Below are 21869 nucleotides of genomic sequence, written 5' to 3'. Positions count from 1 at the left end.
AGACAGACAGATCTCTGAGTTTGAGGCAAGAGCAAGTTCCAGGTCAGCCATGGCTACACAGAGAAACCCTGTCTCCAAAACAAAACAAGAAGGAGGAAGATAGTTATTCTCTTAGAGCTTTAATTGCCTCCACAATATACCAGCCATGTGGCCACCCAGCCTGGACTTAACAGCTGGGTTAGCAAACTAGTTACCTTGAGCTGGCTCTGCTCATCTACCATATGCCAGGGTTCAGAAAGTCCACCCTCACATTCATCCCACAATCACCGACTGAGTCTTGGTCTAGAGATACAGCAGTGAACTGAACAGCCAAGGTCCTGCCAGGGCAAACTTCGCTGTCATCTCAAAGGGAATAAGAGAGTTTATTCTGAGCCACCAAATATGAGAGTTCATTGCCCCAAACACAGACTCAGATGAGACCACTCCACTGTGGACAAAAGTTCCGTGAGTTATTCTGTTGTTTGCTTGTCTCTGAGACAGGGTCTCACAATACCAACCCGGCTGGCCCAGAAAACTCTGTGCTTTCTAGGACAGATTTGAACTCACAGAGTGCTGAAATTAAAGGCAGGAGCCACCAAGCCCAGCCCAGGTTACATGAGCTCTTACTAGTCATAGAACAAAACAAAGGTAAAATTCAATCTATGTGTTAAATATGTTGGTGGGACTGAAGTTAGACAAGGAAATGCAAAATGGGAAAAGCTTTTACAGGGTTTAGATGCTATCTGCTGGCATCCTTAGCAGTTGGGTGGTGTGGTACCTTCTGGTCTACTTAAAATATATTTCAAAGGTTTTTACCTGATAGCCAAACAAATAAAATAAAATAAAATAAAATAAAATAAGGTAACAGAGGTGGGCAAGGAATGGCTAGGAAGGGGAACAGAGACAGCACAGGATAGTCCAGTTCTGAATCTGCAACATTCCAACTCTCTACAATCACAGAGCTTGAATCAGTCAATCAATTCTTTAAAGTAGGTATGACTTCTCTCTGGTAACTTCCATTCACAAACTCCATTTCAAGAAGCTAATGCTCAGGAAGGGGGAGAGAGAGAGAGAGAGAGAGAGAGAGAGAGAGAGAGAGAGAGAGAGAGAGAGAGAGATGCAGAGGTGGGGACATACAACACAGAGGGGAGATATGACAAATGGAGATGTGTTATGGCTGTAGTATCAAAGGGGCTGGCAGAAAATCAAACCAGGCTAAGGGCTAGTGTGTGCAAATGTCCTGAGAATCCCCACAGCCCCTTGGTCCAGCGACCCTTCTCTTATGTGGATGGATGCAGCAGCCCCACATGAGGAGCATCACTGGCAACCCCACAGAGAAGTAAAGATGCGGGGGATGAGGTCACTCATCCCTCCCTTTGCTTCCTAGGGCTTCATTCCACTGACAACCTTACCTGGTACCTGCCACTGACCCTGCCTCAGTGAGCAGAGACAGGTCACAGGTCACAGGTCTGGATCAGGGTCATTGCACTTGCTGTGTCCTCTACCTGCAATGCTGTCTCACCTCACCCAAATACCCTCATGGCTCACCCCCTTACCTCCTCCCCATGTCTGTTCCAGTGCCACCTCTTCAGAGAAGCCCTCCCTAACTACCTTATCCCAAACGGTTCCTGCATCTCTCCCTGTCCACCTTGCATCACTGGGGAACCTGTCAACACTTATCTACACTTGACTCGGGATGCATTTGGTTATAGCCCTGCCAATGGTCCTCTCCCCTGCTTCCCCAGCCCGAAGGCAGGCATCACACCCGGCTCTGCTCACAGTAAACTCATGAATCTCTAAGCCTGGGAAATTGCTACATTTTTGTGACATGAATAGTTAGGTAATATCAGAGATATCCCAGAGTTCACAATCTGTTCATTTTGACCCTTGGGGATATGTGTGACCTTCTCTGCAATATCCAATGACCAGATGTGGCCCCGAGGGTCAGTCGGAGCCAAGAAATTTAACATGGAACCTTTCTTAACTTCTCTCCATGCAGGACCACCCAGCAGGGGTCAGAGGTGTCCGTTTTTCCAGCCATCTTTGGCCCCAAGGTGGAGAGACGATGCAGGACTAGGGTCCAGGCCCCAGGGATTCCTGGAAGACTCATTTTTCCTTTGGCAAATACCCCCACTTCTTTCACAGGGCTTGTGCCTTCATTTCTGAACCAGAAGGTGTTTACACAAAACATCCTGGGTTTGGCGACAAATTCACCCTCTATGAGGAATCCTTAATGAAGCTTCCTCCATCCCCACACCACGCAGCTGCAGAGAAAACTGTCTGTCTCTAGTAATTGAAGGTAGCCCAAAGCCAGACAAGAAAGAGGTGTTTCCAGGCTTCGTGAGGCACAGTTTGTCAATGTCCATAGATAGTTGTGAAAAAGAGACCAGCACCCTCCACCCCGGGGAATTTGTGACTGATTAGCCCTTCTCTCAGCCTCAGCCTGCAGCTATAAAACTAAACAGGCATAATCCTGTGAGAAAAAAAAAGTGTCCGTGAAATTCAAGTGAGGCAAAGAATATGAATGGGCTAAGTTTCCCAGAGTCCAAAAAAGGAGACTAAAAAGTGAACCTCAGAGTTAGGCCTTAGGGGAGGTGGCTCCGTGAATGAAGAGTGTTCACTTTGCAAGAATAAGGATCTGAGTTTGAATCTCAAGCGCCTACAGAAAAACCCAGACATGGCTGTGTGAGCAGCAACAAACAGCGACAGGCAGATCCAGAGAGCTCAATGTCTAGCAAGCCTAGCCCAAAAGTGAGCTTCTGTTTCAAGGAGAGGCTCTATTTCAAGACAATAAGGTGAGAATATCAGGGAGAGACAGACACCTGACACCCTAATCTGTCTGGCCTCTGCTTGTGTCTGCAGGAGCACAGAGCACCCTTACACGCATGCAACACACACACACACACACACACACACACACACACACACCACACAAGAAAATAGATGAGATATAGCTCAGTGGTAGAGCGTGGTGTTTGAGAGGCACTGGGGTAATTCCAGTTTCGCACACGGAAAAACAAAAGAGGATTGGTGAGGCAGAAACTCCCAGGCCCAGCGTCTGAGCCTCCAGCTTTGCAACATTGGGGGACCCCTCCGGTTCTGTCAGGCAGTCACCACACACACACACACACACACACACACACACACACACACGCCTCCTCTGGGAAGTCCTGGATCCTAATTCACTCTTACGCTCTTACTGACACTCCACTGCTCCCCTGGACAGTTTCCAGCTCCTTCTGTGAATCTCGGCTTGCTACTGTGGACATTAGATTCAACAAATGCTGCAGCCAGATGCAATTTAAAATAATTACTGCTTCCTTTCCATCTTCCGGGGAGAAAGAGAGAGAGTGAGGGGAATTTCTATCACCCATTATTTACAAACTGGAAGCTGAAAACGTCGTGGATTAAAATATGAGTCTGTCTGCCACACTCAGTTTCTGGGCGTCGTTAAACCGGGACTTTATGATCTCTGTGTCTCCAAATCCCTTATCACTACCTTCCATAATGTGTAATTATTTTGCCTTCAGTGTTCGTTGTTTTCCAATGGGACGACGTTCCTAGAGTCGGGATGTTTTATTTGCAGCCGCGTTCCTGACACCCAATCTGGTATGTAGTGGATGCCCAGGAACCCTTTGAAGGGAGGGAAATGGACAGTGCGTTGTGTTGCTCCTTCAGAGCCTGTAGGGGGCGCACCTGCCCCGCTCCCAAAGCCTACCCCGCCCCTCTGGAGCCCCGCTGCGGCGCTTGCTCTTTTCACTGCGCAGGCGTGCCGGAAGTCCCAGAACAGCGCGTGCGCGGAAGGAGCCAAGGTGAAGTTGTAGCAGTGTGTCAGAAGAGGTGCGTGGCACCATGCTGTCCCCCGAGGCGGAGCGGGTGCTGCGGTACCTGGTCGAAGTAGAGGAGTTGGCCGAGGCCGTGCTGTCGGACAAGCGGCAGGTGAGAGACGTGGCGGCTGCGAGCGCGTAAGTGCGCGGGGTGGCAGGGAGCTCACCCGGTCTTCCGGCGTCACTGGTCCCAGCGGCCTGGCGCGGAGCGAGCACTGGTTCTGTGCTGGATAGTCGCCTTCCTTTCACCCTGCCCGGTCATTGCTGGTCTCCTGGATTCTCACTGTCTGCGGGAGGCTCCCCTGACACCACTTTCCAAACGCAGTCCCTGGCCCATCGTGAATCAGGTTACTGAGACATGGGCGGCATGTGTCTGGGCAATGCGCTGGGGTGTGTGGGTGTGATGTGTGGGTGTGTGGGTGTCGGGCGCGGGGGTGAGGGGTTGAGGGCCTCGTAGATCCGAAAGGGGTGCTTGGTTCTGTTTCTGTGGTAAGTGGTTAGTCCCTAAAGGGAGTTCGTGCTGGGGATCGGTTGCTTTAGACTCTAAACTTTAGAGGGCTTACTGTGTTGTCTAGGTTAGCCTTGAACAATCCGTGGTCTATCCTTGTCAGTCTCCTGAGTTCTGGGATTATAGGCGTGCATTTGGATGTTAAATGCCTCTCTCTGGCTGCTTCCTAGAGAGCGGGGAACCATTCAGGTGATCCCGATGGTCTAGAGTTAGACCAGATGGTAGTGATGGGGCGAGACATATACTTGATATATTTGATGGTCTTCAAACGCTGTCATAATGGCCATAATGGTTCTTTGTGGTCTATATTTGAGAAGGCTTGGTGGTTCACTAGCTGCGGCCCCAGATGTCACCTCTTGAGTAGTTAGCTGTCATAGTGGTACCATGCCACAGCTGTTCCAGTCCAGTATGGTTGAGTGTCTGGTGAGACTGTCAGAGTTACCTAACAAGAGTGTGTCAGTAGTCACTGTCTAGAGAAGACACTCAGCTCACTCCCTGGTGACTCTGGTACACTCTCAAGGTTGACTGGATGACACAAAATGATTCAATCTGCAGGCATTTTCCTAGCACCTTCTCTGGAGGAAGGAGGTTTGTGTCGAAGCAGAGGAGCTGGAAGCTGAGTGGGTAAAGAAGCACCTTCCCACCTGAGTCCTCCATGTTAGGCAAGACCTTGGAACTTAGCCAGAAATGATACCTTGTCTCTTCAGATTGGGGCTGGAGGCAGCTGAGTCCCCATCTGCTCCTGTTTTCAGATTGTAGACCTGGACACCAAGAGGAATCAGAACCGAGAGGGCCTGAGGGCCCTACAGAAGGACCTGAGTGTCTCTGGTAAGTTGCGACATCCTTACTGAAGCCCTGGAAGCCGGTTCAGTTGTCTTCTGAAGGACTTCATTATCCCTGGTAAAAACCAGGCAGGAGGCTGGGACTGTGTGACTCACCCTCGTGGGAAACTTAGACAGCTTGAGGAGAAGAGCGAGCGAGCGAGCGTTGCAGGTCAGACATATGCTGTGACTCAGAATTTTAGATGCTCACTTCAGTGACAGGCCATTAGCTCCTCACTCACTGATGGCAGATGCAGAGAGTGCTCACCGCACATAAAAGCAATAGTTCTGCCCTTATGTTCCACACGAGGAAAGCAGCACAAACACATAACTGAAAATTGTGAGAAAGCTAAAGATGGAGTTGGCCATGGGTGGGTGTCGAGACTGTCTTGGAGGGAAGAGATGGGGCTCAGTAGATGAGGCCAGGTGGCTGCTGTGGCTGGTGGCATGAGCAAGTCAAGCCATGCCATGTCCCACTAAGGGGACAACATGAAGCATTTCTGGAAAGGTGGGCAGCATTCCGGCCACAGTGAAGGGCACTGACATGTAGGGCTTCCATTGGCTTATCTCACCTGAATGAAACCCAGAGCTGTTTCGAGACTCCACATGATCCAGCCCCACACACCCCACGCACTCACTGGTCCCTTTGTTGTTTGCCTGGCTCTGTTTTCCCACATGTTTGTGGGTGACATGTCCTCGCTTTCCTCAGGTCTCGCCTGGATGTCATATCCACGATGTCACATCCCCATAATGAACCTGTCCTCTGATGCTCCCTAGCACTTGAAACAACTTTGGTTGGTTGGTTGGTTTTTAAATAGCTTGTCCTTTTGCTATTCTATGGGTTCTTCTCTCTTCCACCTTTCACCCCTTTTCTTCCACCTTTTCAACCCCCTAACATTTGATAAGAGAGAAAAAGGGATAGAGGGGAAAGGAAAACGCTCCCTGAATAAAGTCTGGGGTTGGAAAGGGGGCAGCGTTCTCATTAGACCACTTCCTGCTGATTAGGGGCATTGAGTCCTTGGGGCAAGTTTGATCTTCATCTTCAGGATATCTAATTTCTTCTTGTTATTTCTTTGCATATGTCTACTTAAAAAACTGTGACCAACAACCCTGCCTCTCATGGCCCTAGCAATGTTTCACCTTCTCAAAAGTCCTCAGAATTCCAAAAATCACACACTGGAAGAAACTATCTGCAGCTGGCAAAATCATACCAGAGCATGAGGCAAATCATAGTCAGCTGCTGTGGACAGTCTGAAGCAGCCCCACATCGCACACCTGGGATTGTAATGAAAACATTTTCTTACAGTATTTCTGTGTTTTGTTTTTTAAAGAAACAAAAATGCCCAATATAATGTCAATATAATTTTTCATGCTAGTTCTTAGCAGTATGTTGAAAAACCCAACCTTGTTCATTCCCCACCTTTGCTATAACATGAGTCCCACAAGAGCATGGACTGTTTTGTTCTGCTATGTTCTTAGCACAAATGTGCCAGTCAGGTGATAGGTGCTTCAAAAAGAAAAAAGCAAAACGTGATAAAGAAATGTCTGTTCGCTGTTTCAGAAGATGTGATGGTTTGCTTTGGGAACATGTTCATCAAAATGCCTCACCCTAAGACGAAGGAAATGATCCAGAAAGGTAAGGTGTCCTGGGGCTGGACCAAGGACACAGCTACTTTCCCCAGCACTCCTGGGTCATAATCCAGCAATGAAAACCAAACTGTGTATCAGGCTGGGGAAAGACAAAGGGCCTTTTCCATATGAGGCTTTTGCTTTCTGTTTGAAAATAAGGTCACTCTCTACCAAAATCTCATTGGCCAAGGCCATCCATAGCTGTAAAGGGTCATGGATAAGTGAGGTTTTTCATGAGCCTGTGTGTCTGTCTGTCTGTGTGGTGTGGTGTGTGTGTCAATGGGTATGTACATGCAGAGGTCAGAATAGGATGTCAGGTATCCTCCTCTAGCATGTTCCACCCTACTTACTACCTTGAAGTGGAGTTGCCCAACCTCTTTGGCTACCTTGGTTGGCCAGCAACGCTCTCTGCATCTGCCTCTCTCTGTCCCCTAGTGCTGGGATTATAGGTACACTCAGCCATGTGTTCTGGAGATTCAGTCCTCACACTTGCAGAGCAAGCACTCTGCCTGACTGAGCCATCACCCCAGTACCCGAGGGAGCTTTTCTTTTTCTTTATTTTATTTTACTTTATTTGTTTTTTTTGAGACAGGGTTTCTCTGTATAGCCCTGGGTGTCCTGGAACTCACTCTGTAGACCAGGCTGGCCTCAAACTCAGAAATCCACCTGCCTCTGCCTCCCAAGTGCTGGCATTAAAGGCCTGCGCCACCACCCTGGCAAGCTTTTATTTTTCATGTCCCCTGCTGCTGAGACTGTGCTGAAAGTGGAGGTGTGACTGGTGGGGGGAGGGGGGGAGAGGGACATAGCCTGTGGTGGAGCATTTTTCTAGCCTGTGTAGGGACCTGGGTTTAATTCCTAGCACTGCAGGAAAATGGAGTGTAGGAAGAGTGAGCCTCTATCGTCTGCACAGCTTGTGCAGGCAAAGTACTGCTCAGGTCTCCAAAACCATGACCACTGGAGTCTCTGTGGAGAATCTCTGTAAGGACAAGGCTGCAGGGAGGCCCTTGCCTGGGAAAAAACAGATGGCACTTGTTCTCTCGTTCACCTCCTTGAAACCACATGGATCAAAAGGACCAGTAAGGCTGTCTTCCTGAAAACAGAAACTAGAACAAACCTGCAGAAATTTCAGTTACGGTAGTGTGGTTAAAATGAAGGGCCAGGTTGGAAAGGTGGCTCCTATTAAGAGTACTGGCTGCTCTTCCAGAAGACCAGGGTTCAGTTCCAGTCAGCACATAGTGGTTCACAGCTGGTGTGACTTCAATTCCAGGGGATCCAACACCCTTTTCTGGCCTCTGTGAGCACCAGGCATGCCATGGTGCACAACATACAGGCAGGCAAGACACCCAGACACATAGTCATACATTTTAAGAATTATTTTAAAATTAAGGATCAATGTGCTTGGGTAATGGGCCAGAGACTGTACAGCTGAAAACTTAGGGGTCACTCCCCGAGTTCAGGATTTGGTGGTGTGTCCTGCTGACCCATAGATGTTGTCTAATCTCTGTCTATGCGGGTTCTAGTTTTCTCCCAAATCCATATAGACTGAACAAGTTCATAAACAGTTTCTTATTTATAGTGAGAAATCTATTACCAAAGCTGTGAAGGAAGCATGGCCAAGCAGGGCTTTTCTTCATCAGGGAGGGAGAGCAGGCAGGCAGCTGATGGCCAGTAGAACGTTCCTCACAGCAGTTGTTTGATAAGCTTTGAAGGGTGCCTGTGTCTCAGTGTAGTCTGTGGTGACGCTAGGCTGGTCCTTCCTGTCCACTGTGGCCGACTAGTTTATGCCGGAGCAGCAGGCTCTCCCATTGTCTACTTAGGCCACATTTTCACAGGTCTCCTTGATGGAACCTAGGTTTGTAAAGTTTCTTAGCCACCCAGCATTCTTTGAATAATTGAGTGACAGGCCTTGTTCTGGGCCAGCTCAGGGACGTGGACAGGTAGTATCCCTCTAGAGTTTAGCCTTGACTCTCAAGGGTGTTAGGTGGAAATTGGGGTCCTTCTCTGTAACCTAACCTCCTTGTCCTGTCTGCCTGCTGCACTTTTTTACAGATCAAGAGCACCTGGATAAAGAAATAGAAAGGCTGCGGAGTCAACTTAAAGTGAAAGTTAACCGCCTCTTTGAAGCCCAAGGTGTTGGCCTGGTGGGGCTGGAAGGTGGGAGGGGAGGAACCCATTGAGAGAATGTTAGAGAGCAGAGCCACTCAGGTGGGCAGTGGGAGGTGAACAGCGTTGTCTGTAGCAGCTCAGAGATAGGACGTGAAGCTCATTCTTGCCACAGCTCCTTTCCCAGGCACTGAGAGCTGCCTAGGATGACCCTGCATGGTACAGTACGAGGGAAGCTAGGACTGGAGGAACTCAGAAGACTTGTCAGAGGTCAGAGCTTATGAGGAACCCAGCAGCACCTCAGATCCAGGTCTGATGGAACCTGGAGGTCGGGGCGGCAGTCAGGACTGTGCAGGTTCTTAGTCCAGGAGGAGTGTTGGTCTGCATCAGCCTGCGCAGTGCAGAACCTGAAGCCCAGCCCTGCACCTCTCAGGCTGAGCTGGCAGTATAAATGCAGTGTTAGCCACTTTACTGGGCCTGGCTCCAGAGTCAGCAGTAGGTTGGGCAGCAGGGGGCCGGATCTGATCGTGACTTTCTATTCCTTGCAGGAAAACCGGAGCTGAAAGGTTTTAACCTGAATCCCCTCAGCCCGGATGAGGTTAAAGCCCTCAAGGTCATCTTGAAAGGATGAGACTCACAGAAGAATGGGGGACCTGTGGTAGGACTTCCCAACTCCCAGCCTTGAGACCTGCAAGGGCAGGATTGTCTGTTTAAGGGGACAGGCATCAGGAATGTGGCTTCTGTACAAATCTTTTTCTGTAGTGCTTGGTTGCTTTGTGCAAGAGAGAACCCTTAGTCTGTTCTGTGGGCTTGGCCTGGTCACCAGAGCTTGGACACAAGACCTATTGACAAACCCTGGCAGCTGTCAGTAGGTGTGTGGGTGTGTGAGAATGTCTGCAGCCGACACTTCTCAACAGTAGCCTGCTGTTCACATGGGCCTGGCCGGGGATGGAGGGAGGGGAAGGTGGACTGGGAGCTTCATTCCAGCTTTCTGCACAGCGAGGCATTTTCAGGCAGTGTGTGTGACAACTGGAATAAAGCAGGACACTGACCGTTCACTTCTGCGTGAAGCAGACCTAGTGCTCCTCACCAGCTTCAGGTAGACACATTTGTTTCCCCACTGCTCCAGTTCTGTCCTTTTTCCTGCTGGCTTTCTGTAGTAGAGGTGCTGCCAGTCACCCTCTGTGCTTGCTCTTGAGGTAGAAGTCCTTATGGAGTTCTGGCCCAGGGCTGGCAAGCAGTAACCTTCCTGATGTGACTGGACGTGGAGTATCGTCCCGACCTCTGCGAGCAGGGCCTGCCTGGCTGGCTCGAGATCATAGTGTGAATGTGGCGTGAGAGCAAAACTGACTTCCGGTCCCTGCCGCTCAATAAACATGAACTGAACAAACAACAGCTCTGAGTTGTCACCCACCTCATTCTGTCCTTCACCAAGGCCCCACCCTTCTACCTAAGAAATGGGGGTGGTTCTTACCTTAAAAGTGTGTGACATCAGGAATAGACAAGAGACGACTGTCTGTTACCCTCACTGCATTTGACCCATAGTTACATCAGAAACGAGCTGGTGTAACTATAATGTAAGTTTCTTGAAAGAAAGGGGTGGAGAGGTGGCTCTGGGTTTAAGAGCACTTGTCATTTTCAGAAGACCAAATTAAGTTCCCAGCCTCACATACTACCTTATAACCATCCGTAACGCCAGTTCTAGGGAATTGGTACCTTCTAATCTCCACAGGCATGCATGGTACATGTACACACATGTACATACACGCAGAACACCTATTAAAAATGAACTAGTCAGGTATGGTGGTATACACTTTTAATCCCAGCACATGGGAGGCAGAGGTAGGTGGAAATTTCTATTTCCAACTGTAATACACATTGCATGTGTTTAAGGCCAGCCTGGTCTACAGAGGAAGTTCCAGGGTGGACCCTGTCAAAAAATAGGAAAGAAACTAGAAATTAGAAATATTTTTTAATAATACTGATGCCTTCAAGGAATATTTTAAAATGTGTTGATGAAGAAAAGCATGTAAGGCAAATAAGGTCCGTGCCTGAAGATTTGTTTCCTTGGATTTTACAGGCATTCCCATGGTATGACCAGGCCACTGCACTGGGCTCTAGTTAGAAGACCACAGCTTCAGAGGAAGGCGGCAGCTTAGCTCAGGATGAAGGAGGTACTTGAACCTTGAGCAAGGGCTGAGCAATGTGTGACCTCCTGACTGTAGGCAGAGGCTGTGTGGTCCCTGAAGGACAAATTGCAGGGTAAAAGGGGAGATGATACTGTCTACCCAACTCTTTTCATAAGCTCTGAACTCCCAAACCATGTGAATAAGATGCAGACCCAACAGAATTCACTTTGATGGCAGCTACCTGGTGGGTTTGTGGGGCACATTATTTCTCCACTGGAATTTCTCCTGCCTGCCAGGGTGCTAAGCCAAAGAGCACATCGGTTCTGTATTCTGGAAGCAAGAACCTCAAGTCAATACTTGGGGGTTGTGGGTTTGGGCTACCAGCCTCCCATGGTCAGTTCACTTCTTGATTTGCTGGTGATTCCCAGACGTTCCTTCGGGCTTACTTTAGGTAGCCAGGTTTGCATTTATGGACAAAGATGACCCAGAAGGTAGGGAGAGCTGCTTGGGCCCCCTGGAGGCCCCTTCTCCGTGGGGTAAGTTGCCTTCCAGCCCAGGCTACCTGTCAACTGGAGCCTTGCTTTCTGGTTTTAAACTCAAAAGCCCCAAATGGGAGGTGGGTTTTCCCGGGGACCCTGGCCAAGCAGCCCTGACTACCCAGTTCTCATTTCCAGCTGAGACACAGGAGGCCCTAGCTCTGGTTTTCACATAGCAGAGGACACCATACATTTGGGGCTTGGCACTATCCCAGACCTCCTGTGGACGAGTTTCTCAGCACACCGGACCCATGATTAAAGAGACATCAAAACGTCAGCAGCATCCCAAGCTACGCCCAGTGCCGAGTAGCTCTAAGCCTGTGCTTTATTAGATGTGGTATTAGACGTGCTCTCTGAGCAGTGGAACTTGCTGCTTGGCCTCTTTGGGCCCAGTTGCCAATCAGTCAAGGATAAGCCCACCCAGTTCCAAAGATTGGCTGTTCCTGGTTCAAAGATGCACAGGGCTGGAGTGGGGAGTCCAGGGAGTCTGGTCCAAGTACAAGCTGGTCCTGTCCAGTGAAACAGCTGCCACGCTGGAAAAAGGTGAAGACTGGAAAAAGGTGCGCTGTGCTGGAATCGCGCTGCCAGAGGCCAGGGCGGCACCTGCCAGGGCCTCATTTCTTCTGACTGGGGGTCAGCTAGGGGCTTTCCTCTGCGCTTGAAGGGATCGGAACAGCTGCCTGAGCTGCTCCTTCCGGTCATTGACGCAGCCTAGGAAGAATATGAGGTGTTGGTTGCGGTGGCCTGTATACCCACTAGCTGGTACAAGATGTGGGCAGCAGGAATTGTGTGGCCATGGGTGGCCCACTCCTGTGCTGGGCTGGCCCTCAGCTCACCTCTGAGTATCTGCTTTCTCAGGATGGCATCACCCACCTTGCAGAGTGAGTTCAGAGGTCAGCCAATGCCTAAGCTAACTGGGAACTCACCTGCTGCTTCAGGCACTGGCCCATACTGGCCCCAGATGAGCTTGCTGAGCCCTGTCAGGAGTTCCCAGTAGCCAGCAAACTCAGAGTGCTATATACCCCAAGTTGCAGGAGTAGCAGAACTGGGAGTTGATCCGAGGTTGTGTGGAGCCAGAGTCACGTTCAGCTGCTTCTTCAGATGACACTGCCCTTGGCTTTGCTCAGTGAAAACGCAAAAGCCAGCAGTGCCTGATGCCTCGTAAGTGCTGACTAAACATCTCTTACCCAGCACGTCCAGGAAGTACGTCTCCATGCCAAATGGCTGCCTCTGCCTGCACATTCACCAGGCAACCTGTTCCCTGCTTGGTCTCAGAGCTGGTTCTTGAGGCAATACCAGTTTTTAATCTTACCCAGGCACATTTATAACACTAGTGAGTGCTACTGGAATGAGGTGACCCTCCATGGGCACAAGGATTGACCTGCAGATTCCTTCTGAGTAACCCTGATTCCACCCTTGCCTCCAAGGCTGCCCCAGATGTCAAGGCCTCTGCACTCTGCCCCGTGCATCCTTGGCATTTTCCAGAGTGATTTTAGGATAACCTGCTTTAGTGCTTCAGCTCTCTCCTCATGCCAAATCTTCAGGTCCAGTGCAAACCCCTTCCTGGAGTTCCAGGTTCATCACCGGATTTTTTGCTAACCGTTCACCCAGTGACCCTGAACACATTGCTAACTTGTTCTCAATCATCAGCCTTCTTCCCCTGCCTGCTCCCAAAACAGCTCCTCTCGCTTACACCAAACACAAAACCGGAAAACTCGAAAACGATTCTAGGGATTTCTATAGAAGTGGTCCTCCTGGCCTATCTGAATGGCTGCAAATCAGCCAGATCTTCGTTCCCACAGGCATCTACATTTTTCAGAGTTCAGTATCTGCTGTTGGAGCAACCGTCTTGCAACCAGAAGACAAACTGAGCATTCAGCAGACCTGCTGAGTGTGGCAAAAAGACAAGAGAAGAGTCACCTAAGCATCTCAAACCTATTGTATCAGTCCCCTAGACCATACTGAACACATGTGTGGCCCTAGACACACCATGCCCCGCCCCCCCCCCAAGCTTGTGAATATCAGGCAAGCACTCTAACTTTTTGATAACCCCTCTTTGAGACAGGGTTTCACCAAGTTAGACTGGCCTTGAACCCACTCTGTGGAATAGACAGACCATGAACTTGTGAGATTTCTCCCTCATCCTCCCTAGTGGCTGGGTTTACAAGTCTGTGGTCTTTAGATTGGCTAGGTCAGCCCCGTTCTACTTAAAGTATTAGGGTTTGTTTGTGCAGCCAAGCCTAGTCCTAACTCATACAAAACTCTTTAGAATATACTAAATCATAAGAGAACAGGATTTTTAGCACCCAGGAGGCAGAAGCAGGTGGATCTCTATGAGTTCAAAGTCAGACTGATCTACATAGTAAATTCTATGCCATCCAGAGCTACACAGTGAGACCCTGTGGCCCAAGAAAAGTTTTAAAAGGAACCACAAAACAAAATTAAAAACAACAAATGAGAAACTTATGAAAATGTTTACTGTACGTTTGATGGATGAGGATGGGACAAGGACCATGTCTTCAGCCATTAATGTTGTGTCTTTATAAATGTAGAAAAAAAAAAACTATAGGCAACCCAGAGAAAACTGGGTACAAGCTGGGCATAGTAGCACACACCTTTAATCCCAGCACTGTGGAGGCAGAAACAGGTGGATCTCTGTGAGTCTAAGGCCAACCTAGGCTATATAGTTTCAGGACATCTGGAGATACATAGTGAAGCTTTGTCTCAAAAAGAAGAAAGAAAGAAAGAAAGAAAGAAAGAAAGAAAGAAAGAAAGAAAGAAAGAAAGAAAGAAAGAAAGAAAGAAAGAAAGAAAGAAAGAAAGAAAGAAAGAAAAAGAAGAAAAAAAGAGAGGGGAGAGAGAGAAAAGAAGGAAGGAAGGGAGGGAGAGAGGGAGGCTCCGAGGGAGGAAGGGAGGGGAAAAGGCAGGCAGGCAAGTAAAGAAGAGAGGCACATGCCATCAATCCCAACACATTGTAGGGTGAGGCACAAAGATTAGAAAGGACTTCAAGCCCAGCCTTAGCTCCACAGTGAACTGAAGGCCAGCTTGGGCTATGTGTGGCTCAGTTGGTGAAGTGTTTTGTCTAACATGCAGGAGGTGCTAGGTTCAAGTCCTAATAGCAGAAAAACCTGGCATGTTAGCTCAGGAAGTAGAAACAGGAGGATCAGAAATTCACGACCACTCTAACTACACAGCGAGTTAAAGGAGAGCCTAGGCTACACAAAAACCTGCCTAAACCCCACCACCAAACTGACAAAAAAGTAAATTTCCCATGAGAACTGGTTCACAGTCCTTCATAAAAATGATCTACTATTAAAGAGAAATCAGTCCAAAGCTGGGACGGCTTACAAAAAAGGAAATGCAAATGAGAAACTGAAGCCTCTTTAGTAATCAATGGAATTAAAATAATAATGAATTCACTAAGGGGCTTGGGCCTCTTTCTAAGTAAGCCTATGCCTGCTGCTCAGTGATTCTTCTACTTCCAGGGAGCCAGAAGGAAAAGCCAACTTCCGTGGTTTCCACCGGAGAGGAGGCTCGCCACAGGGTTATTTAGTAAAAAACTGAGATCACACCAAATGCCCAACGGTAGGAAGTCGGCTTGATAAATGCTGGCACACACGTGGGCTGAAATGCTCTGTAGCTGTGCTGTGCTGTAACCACTCAGGAAACTAAAGGCCGGAATTCAGGAGTTAGGGTTCAGGCTGGCTGGCCCATCTCTACAACAGCCTTCTGTGGTCTGTGCAAGCTTTGGAGACAATTTCCTGGTTTGAGGGGCAATCACAGAAGCTACCACATGCCGTGGTATTGCGCATGAACAACCCGCCTAACACATGCTTCCCATGGGAGGTCCTCTGTATTCCTGAATGGAGGGAGGGAAGCCACGTGGAAAGTGGGACTCCAAACGCCAGTCTGGTGCCAGATTTACAAAAAATATGAATATATGCATTTTTTAAAACTGGAAGGAAACACCAGATTGTTAATGATGGTTGTGTCTGGATGTGTTTTAAATTTTCCTTCTTTAGTTTTCAAATATTCTACAATGAGTGTGAATTTCTATAATCGGGGAATTCTTTCACATTTCACATACTACCTTGCAGAGTCCTACAGCCTTTAACTTTTCTCATGATAATTTGTTCTCCACCTGAGTCTTGAAATCCCCCTCCAGAAACTCAGAAATTTCTCACTATAACAGGCAGGGTCCTACCAGGAGTATCCAACCGTTTGATGTTGTGACCAGACATTGTCATCTACAAAGTTCACACTTGAGAAGTGAGCAAAAAGTTACACACACACACACTGAATAAAAAATCTCATAACTGTTTTAAGTGAGTATACGATTTTGTGTTGGGCCACATTCATTGCCACCCTTAGCTGCATTCGGTTCCCAGGCTGCAGGTTGGACATGACACCTGTAAGATACTACTCATCTTTATGTTATGGATGAAGAACAGAGAGGTCAAGTTGCTCACCCAAGTCACACAGCTGGTATGCTTGCTCTGCCAAGGGCTGGATCACACTGCTCTGCCAAGCGGCCCCAGCCCCCCTCCACTTCCTATGATGTTTCTCTCCCACTCACTTCCTGTCTGGCTCAACGTACCTAGGTGAGTGTTGGTCACAAAGTTCCCCATCCCTGATAGGTCAGAAGGCCCATCCTCTCGGCTGACAGGGCCATCATTCCACATGAGATCGAAGCCCCCGACTCTCTTCTCCTTTCCTGTGAGCCTGGGGATGCAGACGGGGAGATAGCATGCAGTCGGTGAGGCTCAAAGACCTGTCCCACCAAAACCAAGTGGCAGATCTGCATTGGGGCCACGTTCATTTCCTCCTACTCCTCCCATTGGTAATGCGCGTCCAATTGGTAGTGTGTGCTTTCAAATCTGTCCCTCCCCCTCAGGGATTCACCCACTCCTGAAGCTGGCCCTGTGTGCCTCCCAGGACTTGTTGTTAGGGGTAAGCAGCCTCTTAGTGAATGTTGTAAGCCAGGCACTCAACAGTGCGTCACCTCGGAGTTTCTCCAACAGCCCCAGGGGAGTTATGACGCTCCCTACTCTACAGACAAGGAAACCAAAAAGAACCTCAGAGAGGGAAGTGACCGGCTCAGGGTCCCAGTCAGGAAGCTTTGAGTACATCCAGCTACACTGAGCTCTTGGGCCTATGAACATCTCAGTTTCTCTACCTATGAAATCTAAATCTCAAGCTTCCGGGTCCTGTTCCCTTGACAGGCGTCCATCTGCCCCGTGTAGGGCACAGACAGGACCCTACCTGGCCTCCATGTCCACCACGTGCAGGGTATCCTCCAGCAGACAGGTCTTGAGTTCATAGTCCTCCTGGCTGCTGGCCGTCAGGGAAGGAGAGGCATTGACTTCTAGGAGCCACCTGGGGAGAGCATGGGAGAACGTGGCGAGGGCTGTCAGGGATCCCGTCTACCTTCTGCTAAGAGGTTTCACCATGCAGGGCAAGCCCAAGCATCTCACAGCTTAGAAAAATATCCAAAAGATGTGCAAGCACACCCAAGTGGGGTTGGGAAATGAACCCACACAAGATGCAAGGGCTCAGCACAGCTCTAAGTGCTATGTATGGTTGGATGATGGTGATACCCAGCAGAGAGATGCAGAAAAATCCTACAGCACCCCATGTCTGTGAGCATTAAAAGACAGCAGCAAAAGAGCTGGGAGAAAGTTACCCCACGTGGGCAGAAACTAAACTCTGGGATGCTGTAAGATCAGTGAGTAAGATTGTACTGCTGGGGTGGGTTACCTCCCTGCGTGCTTGGCCAGGTTACTACACTGCTATTGCTGCAAGGCAGGACTAGACGATTAGACCCTATTGCTGGGGACACTGCACTTTGTTTGCAGGGCGTGGAGAAACCAGACTGGGCCTGGATGCTCCCTCCTTGAAGCATAGCACTTGTGGGGCTGAAGGCACGGTGTGGTGCGGGCTGGTGGAGGGAATTGTTACCAGTTTGCTCCCCTGTAGGTACAAAACACTAGGGGCATCAGCATGCCACATAAGGTGTGCCCACTGGCACAACAGAGGCCCCATGGGCCACAATTATTTTTCAGTTGGATCCAAGACCTGCTCCGAGGAGAGAACCTGGGTTTGATACTGCCAGGCAGGAAAGGCACAAGCCTATTGTTGCTGTTTTGCTAACTGGACACAAAGCCTATAAAAACACCTTCTAAATCTAGATGCTCATACACCCCATCGTTGATGAGTTAGCTCCGGTCTGGGAAGCCTCTTTCTGCAGATGGCTGCAGTTACTGGGGAGACTCCTGGGTGCTAAGTAAGGAATAACAAGGATAACACCAGCACTACAGCCTGCTGCTCAGCCTGGGTGGGGGAGGGAAGTGAAGAGAGGGGAGGAGAGAGAGAGAGAGAGAGAGAGAGAGAGAGAGAGAGAGAGAGAGAGAAAGATCGAGAGATCACATAATCAGGTCTCTCTCTCCCTCCCTCCCTCCCTCCCTCCCTCCCTCTGAGGCTCAGGAAAGGCACACCTTTAATCCCAGCACTCGAAAGGCAGAGGCAGGCAGATTTCTGAGTTCGAGGCCAGCCTGGTCTACAAAGTGAGTTCCAGGACAGCCAGGGCTACACAGAGAAACCCTGTCTCGAAAAACAAAACAAAACAAAACAAAACAAAACAAAACAAAAGATAGGAGTCAGAGCAACAGGAGGGGTGCCATGCTGTCCCCCAGCTACCTCTGTTTCCAAGTCAGAGGGGGGACAAAGGGTTCCATGGCCTCCCCCTGAGACGGAAAATCTCTCTGTCGCCTTCTGCCTGAGAGTTCCCATTCTCTTGAAACTACTTAGCCATGCTCCCAAGAGCAAAGTAACCCCACTTAAACCCATTGGTCCCCCCAGTTAGACTTGGATAGAATTGCACTCTCTCTCTGTGTCTTTCTCTCCATGTCTCTCTCTCTCTCCCCTCCCCCAAGTCTCTCCCCCCCCCCGTTTCTCTGTCTCTGTCTCTTGCTCCCTCTCTCTCCCCCCCCGCACCCCCCTCCGTTTATCATGGCCTATCTGTGAATAGAAATAAGACTCCTCAAGAAAGGTCTTACAACATAGATTCAGTTAAAATTGGTAGAGATCCCTTTAGAAGAGGCCTGCACCGATTAGATCTCATTTATCCTTAACAATTCCTTAAAGAAAGACATAGTCAAACCCAATTTACAGACTGGTAAGCTGAGGCACAGGAAAAGGAAGCATGTCTGAATTTACACAGACATGCAGAACTGGGATTCAAACCATGGTGGTCTGCACTGGAGTGTATAGTCAATCATGACCCCCCCACCCCACCCTGGCTCTCTGGGCCACTGCCCACTTACGGCTTGAGGTCCTGGTCAATGAGGATGTCATAGCCATAGAGCTCAAAGCAGTGCTTATCACTGATGATCACCTTCTGCACGCTCTGCAGGCTCTTGATGAAGATATTGTCCATGTCACTGAAGAGTGTCTCCACGGCCTTAGGACCATGCTTGGAAGCCAGGTACTGCCTGAAGCGCTGAAGCATCCACTTGCAACCCTGAGGCCCAGGTAGTTGGGTTGGGAGAGGGGCCAAGTTCACTGGAGCCTACCTGATGGTTCTTGAATGAACCCATGCATACGGTCCCTCAAGCCTGGCAGGAGGGCTCCACCTGAGTCCTGGGGTTAGGAAATTTGGGTATGCCCCTCTCTCTGGAGTGAATAGTTACATAGCTAAGAAGACAGGCTGTCTCTGGCCGATGGCCTATACAGGCGGCTTCTCCTGGTAGCCTTCACTGGTACCCTCTTAGGGTAGAAAGGCAACCAGTAAGCTTCTGTTCCTAGGATTATGTGAGATAAGTGTGAACTCATCCACGCCCCTGGCTTGGCTCTTAACGCTAAGAAGTCTAAGAATTCTATAGTTGTACTGACTTTCAGGCTATCAAATGGATTGATGGTAGGTAGATATGATAACAGATGGTAGATAGATAGAGATTTATAGCTAGATTGATGATTGATAGGCAGAATATCTGTTTAATATACTGGCTGATAGGTTGGTTGACCAGTAAGGGACATCTAAGATATGAAGATAGATCACATTTTGTTTAGAAGGTACATTAATTTGATATTCAAATATTGAGGTTCATGCCAAGTGGCTCCCCACTGTAGCCTTGTCTTAGCGCTGCGGATGGGAAAGGGTGATCCTTCCTTCTCTGGTAACTTGTGGTCTATCTTGGGTTCCATGTCGCTCTGTTTGTCCCTCCCCACTTGGCCCAGGAGAGGGAAGGTGCGCAGTTTCCTCACCTTTTTTAGGTGGTAGTCAGGCGATGTCTTCTGCACAGCAACATTGGTGAGGTGAACATCTGGCAGAGGTTGGTGGTCAAGGGCTAGTGTGGACAGAGAGGGGCAGCCATAGTCCCTGCTGCCCCAAGGACTGAACTGAGACCCTGGCCTGGGAGTTGACAAGGAAAGCAAAAACAAAACAAAACAAAACAAAAGCAAGACAAAAACCAGCCAAAGTTCACATACTTGGGCTTTGCAGTCAGATGGGCCTGGGTGCAAATTCTAGATGCATCTTAGGGGCTGTGGATTCCTGAAGGATCCGGGTGATCTCTTTGAGCCTGTTTACCAGGTGTTCTAGCTAGTCTTATGTCAGCTTGAAAAAAGCTAAGAGTTATCTGCATGGAGGGAACCTCAATGGAGAAAATGCCTCCATAAGATCCAGCTGTTGGGCAGTTTTTTAGTGATCAGTGGAGGAGAGCCCAGCCCATTGTGGGTGCTTCCATCTCTAGGCTGGTGGTCCTGGGTTCTATAAGAAAGCAGGCTGAGCAAGCCATGGAGAGCAAACCAGTAAGCAGCATCCTCCCATGGCCTTTGCATCAGCTCCTGCCTCCAGGTTCCTGTCCTGACTTCATTTGGTGATGGATCACAGCGTGGAAGTTTAGACCAAGTAAGCCCTTTCCTCCCCAATTTGCTTTTGGTCATGGTGTTTCATCACAGCAACAGAAACCTAAGATACCAGCCTGTTGGCTGGGAGCACACAACCACACACAATGGCTTCCCGAGGCTATTTGAGGGATTAGATGGAGTGCCGTTTGGGTACCCCACAAAATACTTCTCCAGCACCATCTCATTTGCTCCTGGATAATCCCCATGTCATAGGTGGGTGAGACTTGGAAAGAACAGGCACAGCCACTCAGAACCCCTTCCTGAGCACCTCTCCCCCAGGACTATGCATTGTGGATCCCCAAATCGCATGAGATGACCTAACACCCCAGGACCTAATTACAATATTTGTGGGCTGGGGAGGGGAAGGTGCCTGGCCCCTTGCCTGAGTCTAATTCCCCTGCAGTACATTTCTGCCTGTCCTTGGCCCATGGAGCAGGGCAGGGCAGTTCCAGTCTCCTGGAAAATGAGAGACCTGTTCATGTGAATTTCCTAGTTGTCATCTTTAGAATTCTTCAAAGGCTCTTTTTTCTTTCTTTCTTTCTTTCTTTCTTTCTTTCTTTCTTTCTTTCTTTCTTTCTTCCTTCCTTCCTTCCTTCCTTCCTTCCTTCCTTCCTTCCTTTCTTTCTTTCTTTCTTTCTTTCTTTCTTTCTTTCTTTCTCATGTTTATTTGTGAGGTTTGTTTTTAATTCTCTGTTTTGGAAGAAAGAATACATGGCCAACCCCGGAACAGGAAAAGGGCCCTTCTGTTTGTGCTAAATGCTTCCCAAAAAGATCCCAAGGTAATTCACAGAGAGATGGGCATCCTACCCACAAACAGGGCAGGAGCACCGGGCAACCAAGTGCAAAACTGCCTGGACCACTTAAGGAGATGCACAGAGCAGCCCCCTTCCTCACACTACAGACAAAATCAACTTCGAACACATTGCAAAATTTTCTTGCAAGAGACAAAACTAAAAATTCTTAAAAGAGCATTCAGAGGTAAGTCATTATCACTTCAGTTGGGTGGAGTCCCTTAAGTCATTGTCACTTCAGTTGGGCGGAGTCCCTTAAGTCATTGTCACTTCAGTTGGGCAGAGTCCCTTAGCTATGACACCAAAGCACAAACAACAGAAGAAGACATAGATACATTGGATTTTTATCAAAACTCAAAATCTTTCGTGCTGTAGTAATTTTATAAAAATAAAATAATTGTTATTATTATTATTATTATTATTATTAGTGTGTGTGTGTGGTGTTCCCCACACCTTTACCTGGTGAACACTGCCTCAGGCCATTTTGTTATTTTTGTTAGAGTGAGCGTTTTTTTCCTCCCCAGTTCTGGATCCTCTGTTTCCAAAGTTAATAAGTTAGTGACTGATGAGTGGCCTTTTACACTGCTTCCTAAACAAAACAAGCTTTTAAAGAGTGGAAATCAGTAACAGCAATTAACA

General features: G+C 48.7%; 2 protein-coding genes across 19 annotated transcripts in view; one reads left to right on the top strand and one right to left on the bottom strand.

The window, feature by feature from the left end:
* The first annotated feature begins 3132 nt into the window (after positions 1–3132).
* Positions 3133–10262, top strand: Pdrg1 (p53 and DNA damage regulated 1). Of its 2 annotated transcripts, XM_030252038.1 has the most exons (7): positions 3133–3329; positions 3510–3588; positions 3747–3918; positions 5067–5142; positions 6697–6771; positions 8814–8894; positions 9416–10262. In XM_030252038.1, the coding sequence occupies exons 3-7, from the start codon at positions 3832–3834 to the stop codon at positions 9496–9498; spliced, it is 402 nt and encodes a 133-aa protein (XP_030107898.1). In that variant the 5' UTR covers positions 3133–3329; positions 3510–3588; positions 3747–3831; the 3' UTR covers positions 9499–10262. The 2 variants fall into 2 exon arrangements, with proteins under 2 accessions (XP_030107898.1, NP_849270.1); NM_178939.2 differs by lacking the exons at positions 3133–3329; positions 3510–3588 and having other exon boundaries at positions 3769–3918.
* A 407-nt stretch (positions 10263–10669) lies between these two features.
* Ttll9 (tubulin tyrosine ligase-like family, member 9) overlaps positions 10670–21869 on the bottom strand; it is a 57437-nt gene continuing 46237 nt past the window's right edge. For 6 of the 17 annotated variants that reach the window (XM_030252158.1, XM_030252161.1, XM_011239821.3 and 3 more), the window contains 5 exons: positions 19795–19853; positions 18855–19051; positions 16795–16908; positions 16130–16254; positions 11807–12243 (listed from right to left, as the gene is read on the bottom strand). In XM_030252158.1, the coding sequence (XP_030108018.1) occupies positions 12167–12243; positions 16130–16254; positions 16795–16908; positions 18855–19051; positions 19795–19853 (572 nt within the window). In that variant the 3' untranslated portion in view covers positions 11807–12166. Of the gene's footprint in view, positions 12244–14411; positions 16255–16794; positions 16909–18854; positions 19052–19794; positions 19854–21869 lie in introns of those variants that run through there. The other 11 variants (XM_030252160.1, XM_030252155.1, XM_030252156.1 and 8 more) reach the window with 3 other exon arrangements.

The sequence above is a fragment of the Mus musculus genome, chromosome 2 (genome assembly GCF_000001635.26).
Source record: "Mus musculus strain C57BL/6J chromosome 2, GRCm38.p6 C57BL/6J".
NCBI lineage: Eukaryota > Metazoa > Chordata > Mammalia > Rodentia > Muridae > Mus > Mus musculus.
The sequence above is the reverse complement of the archived record's forward strand: the minus strand, read 5'-3'. Positions and strand labels throughout refer to the sequence as shown.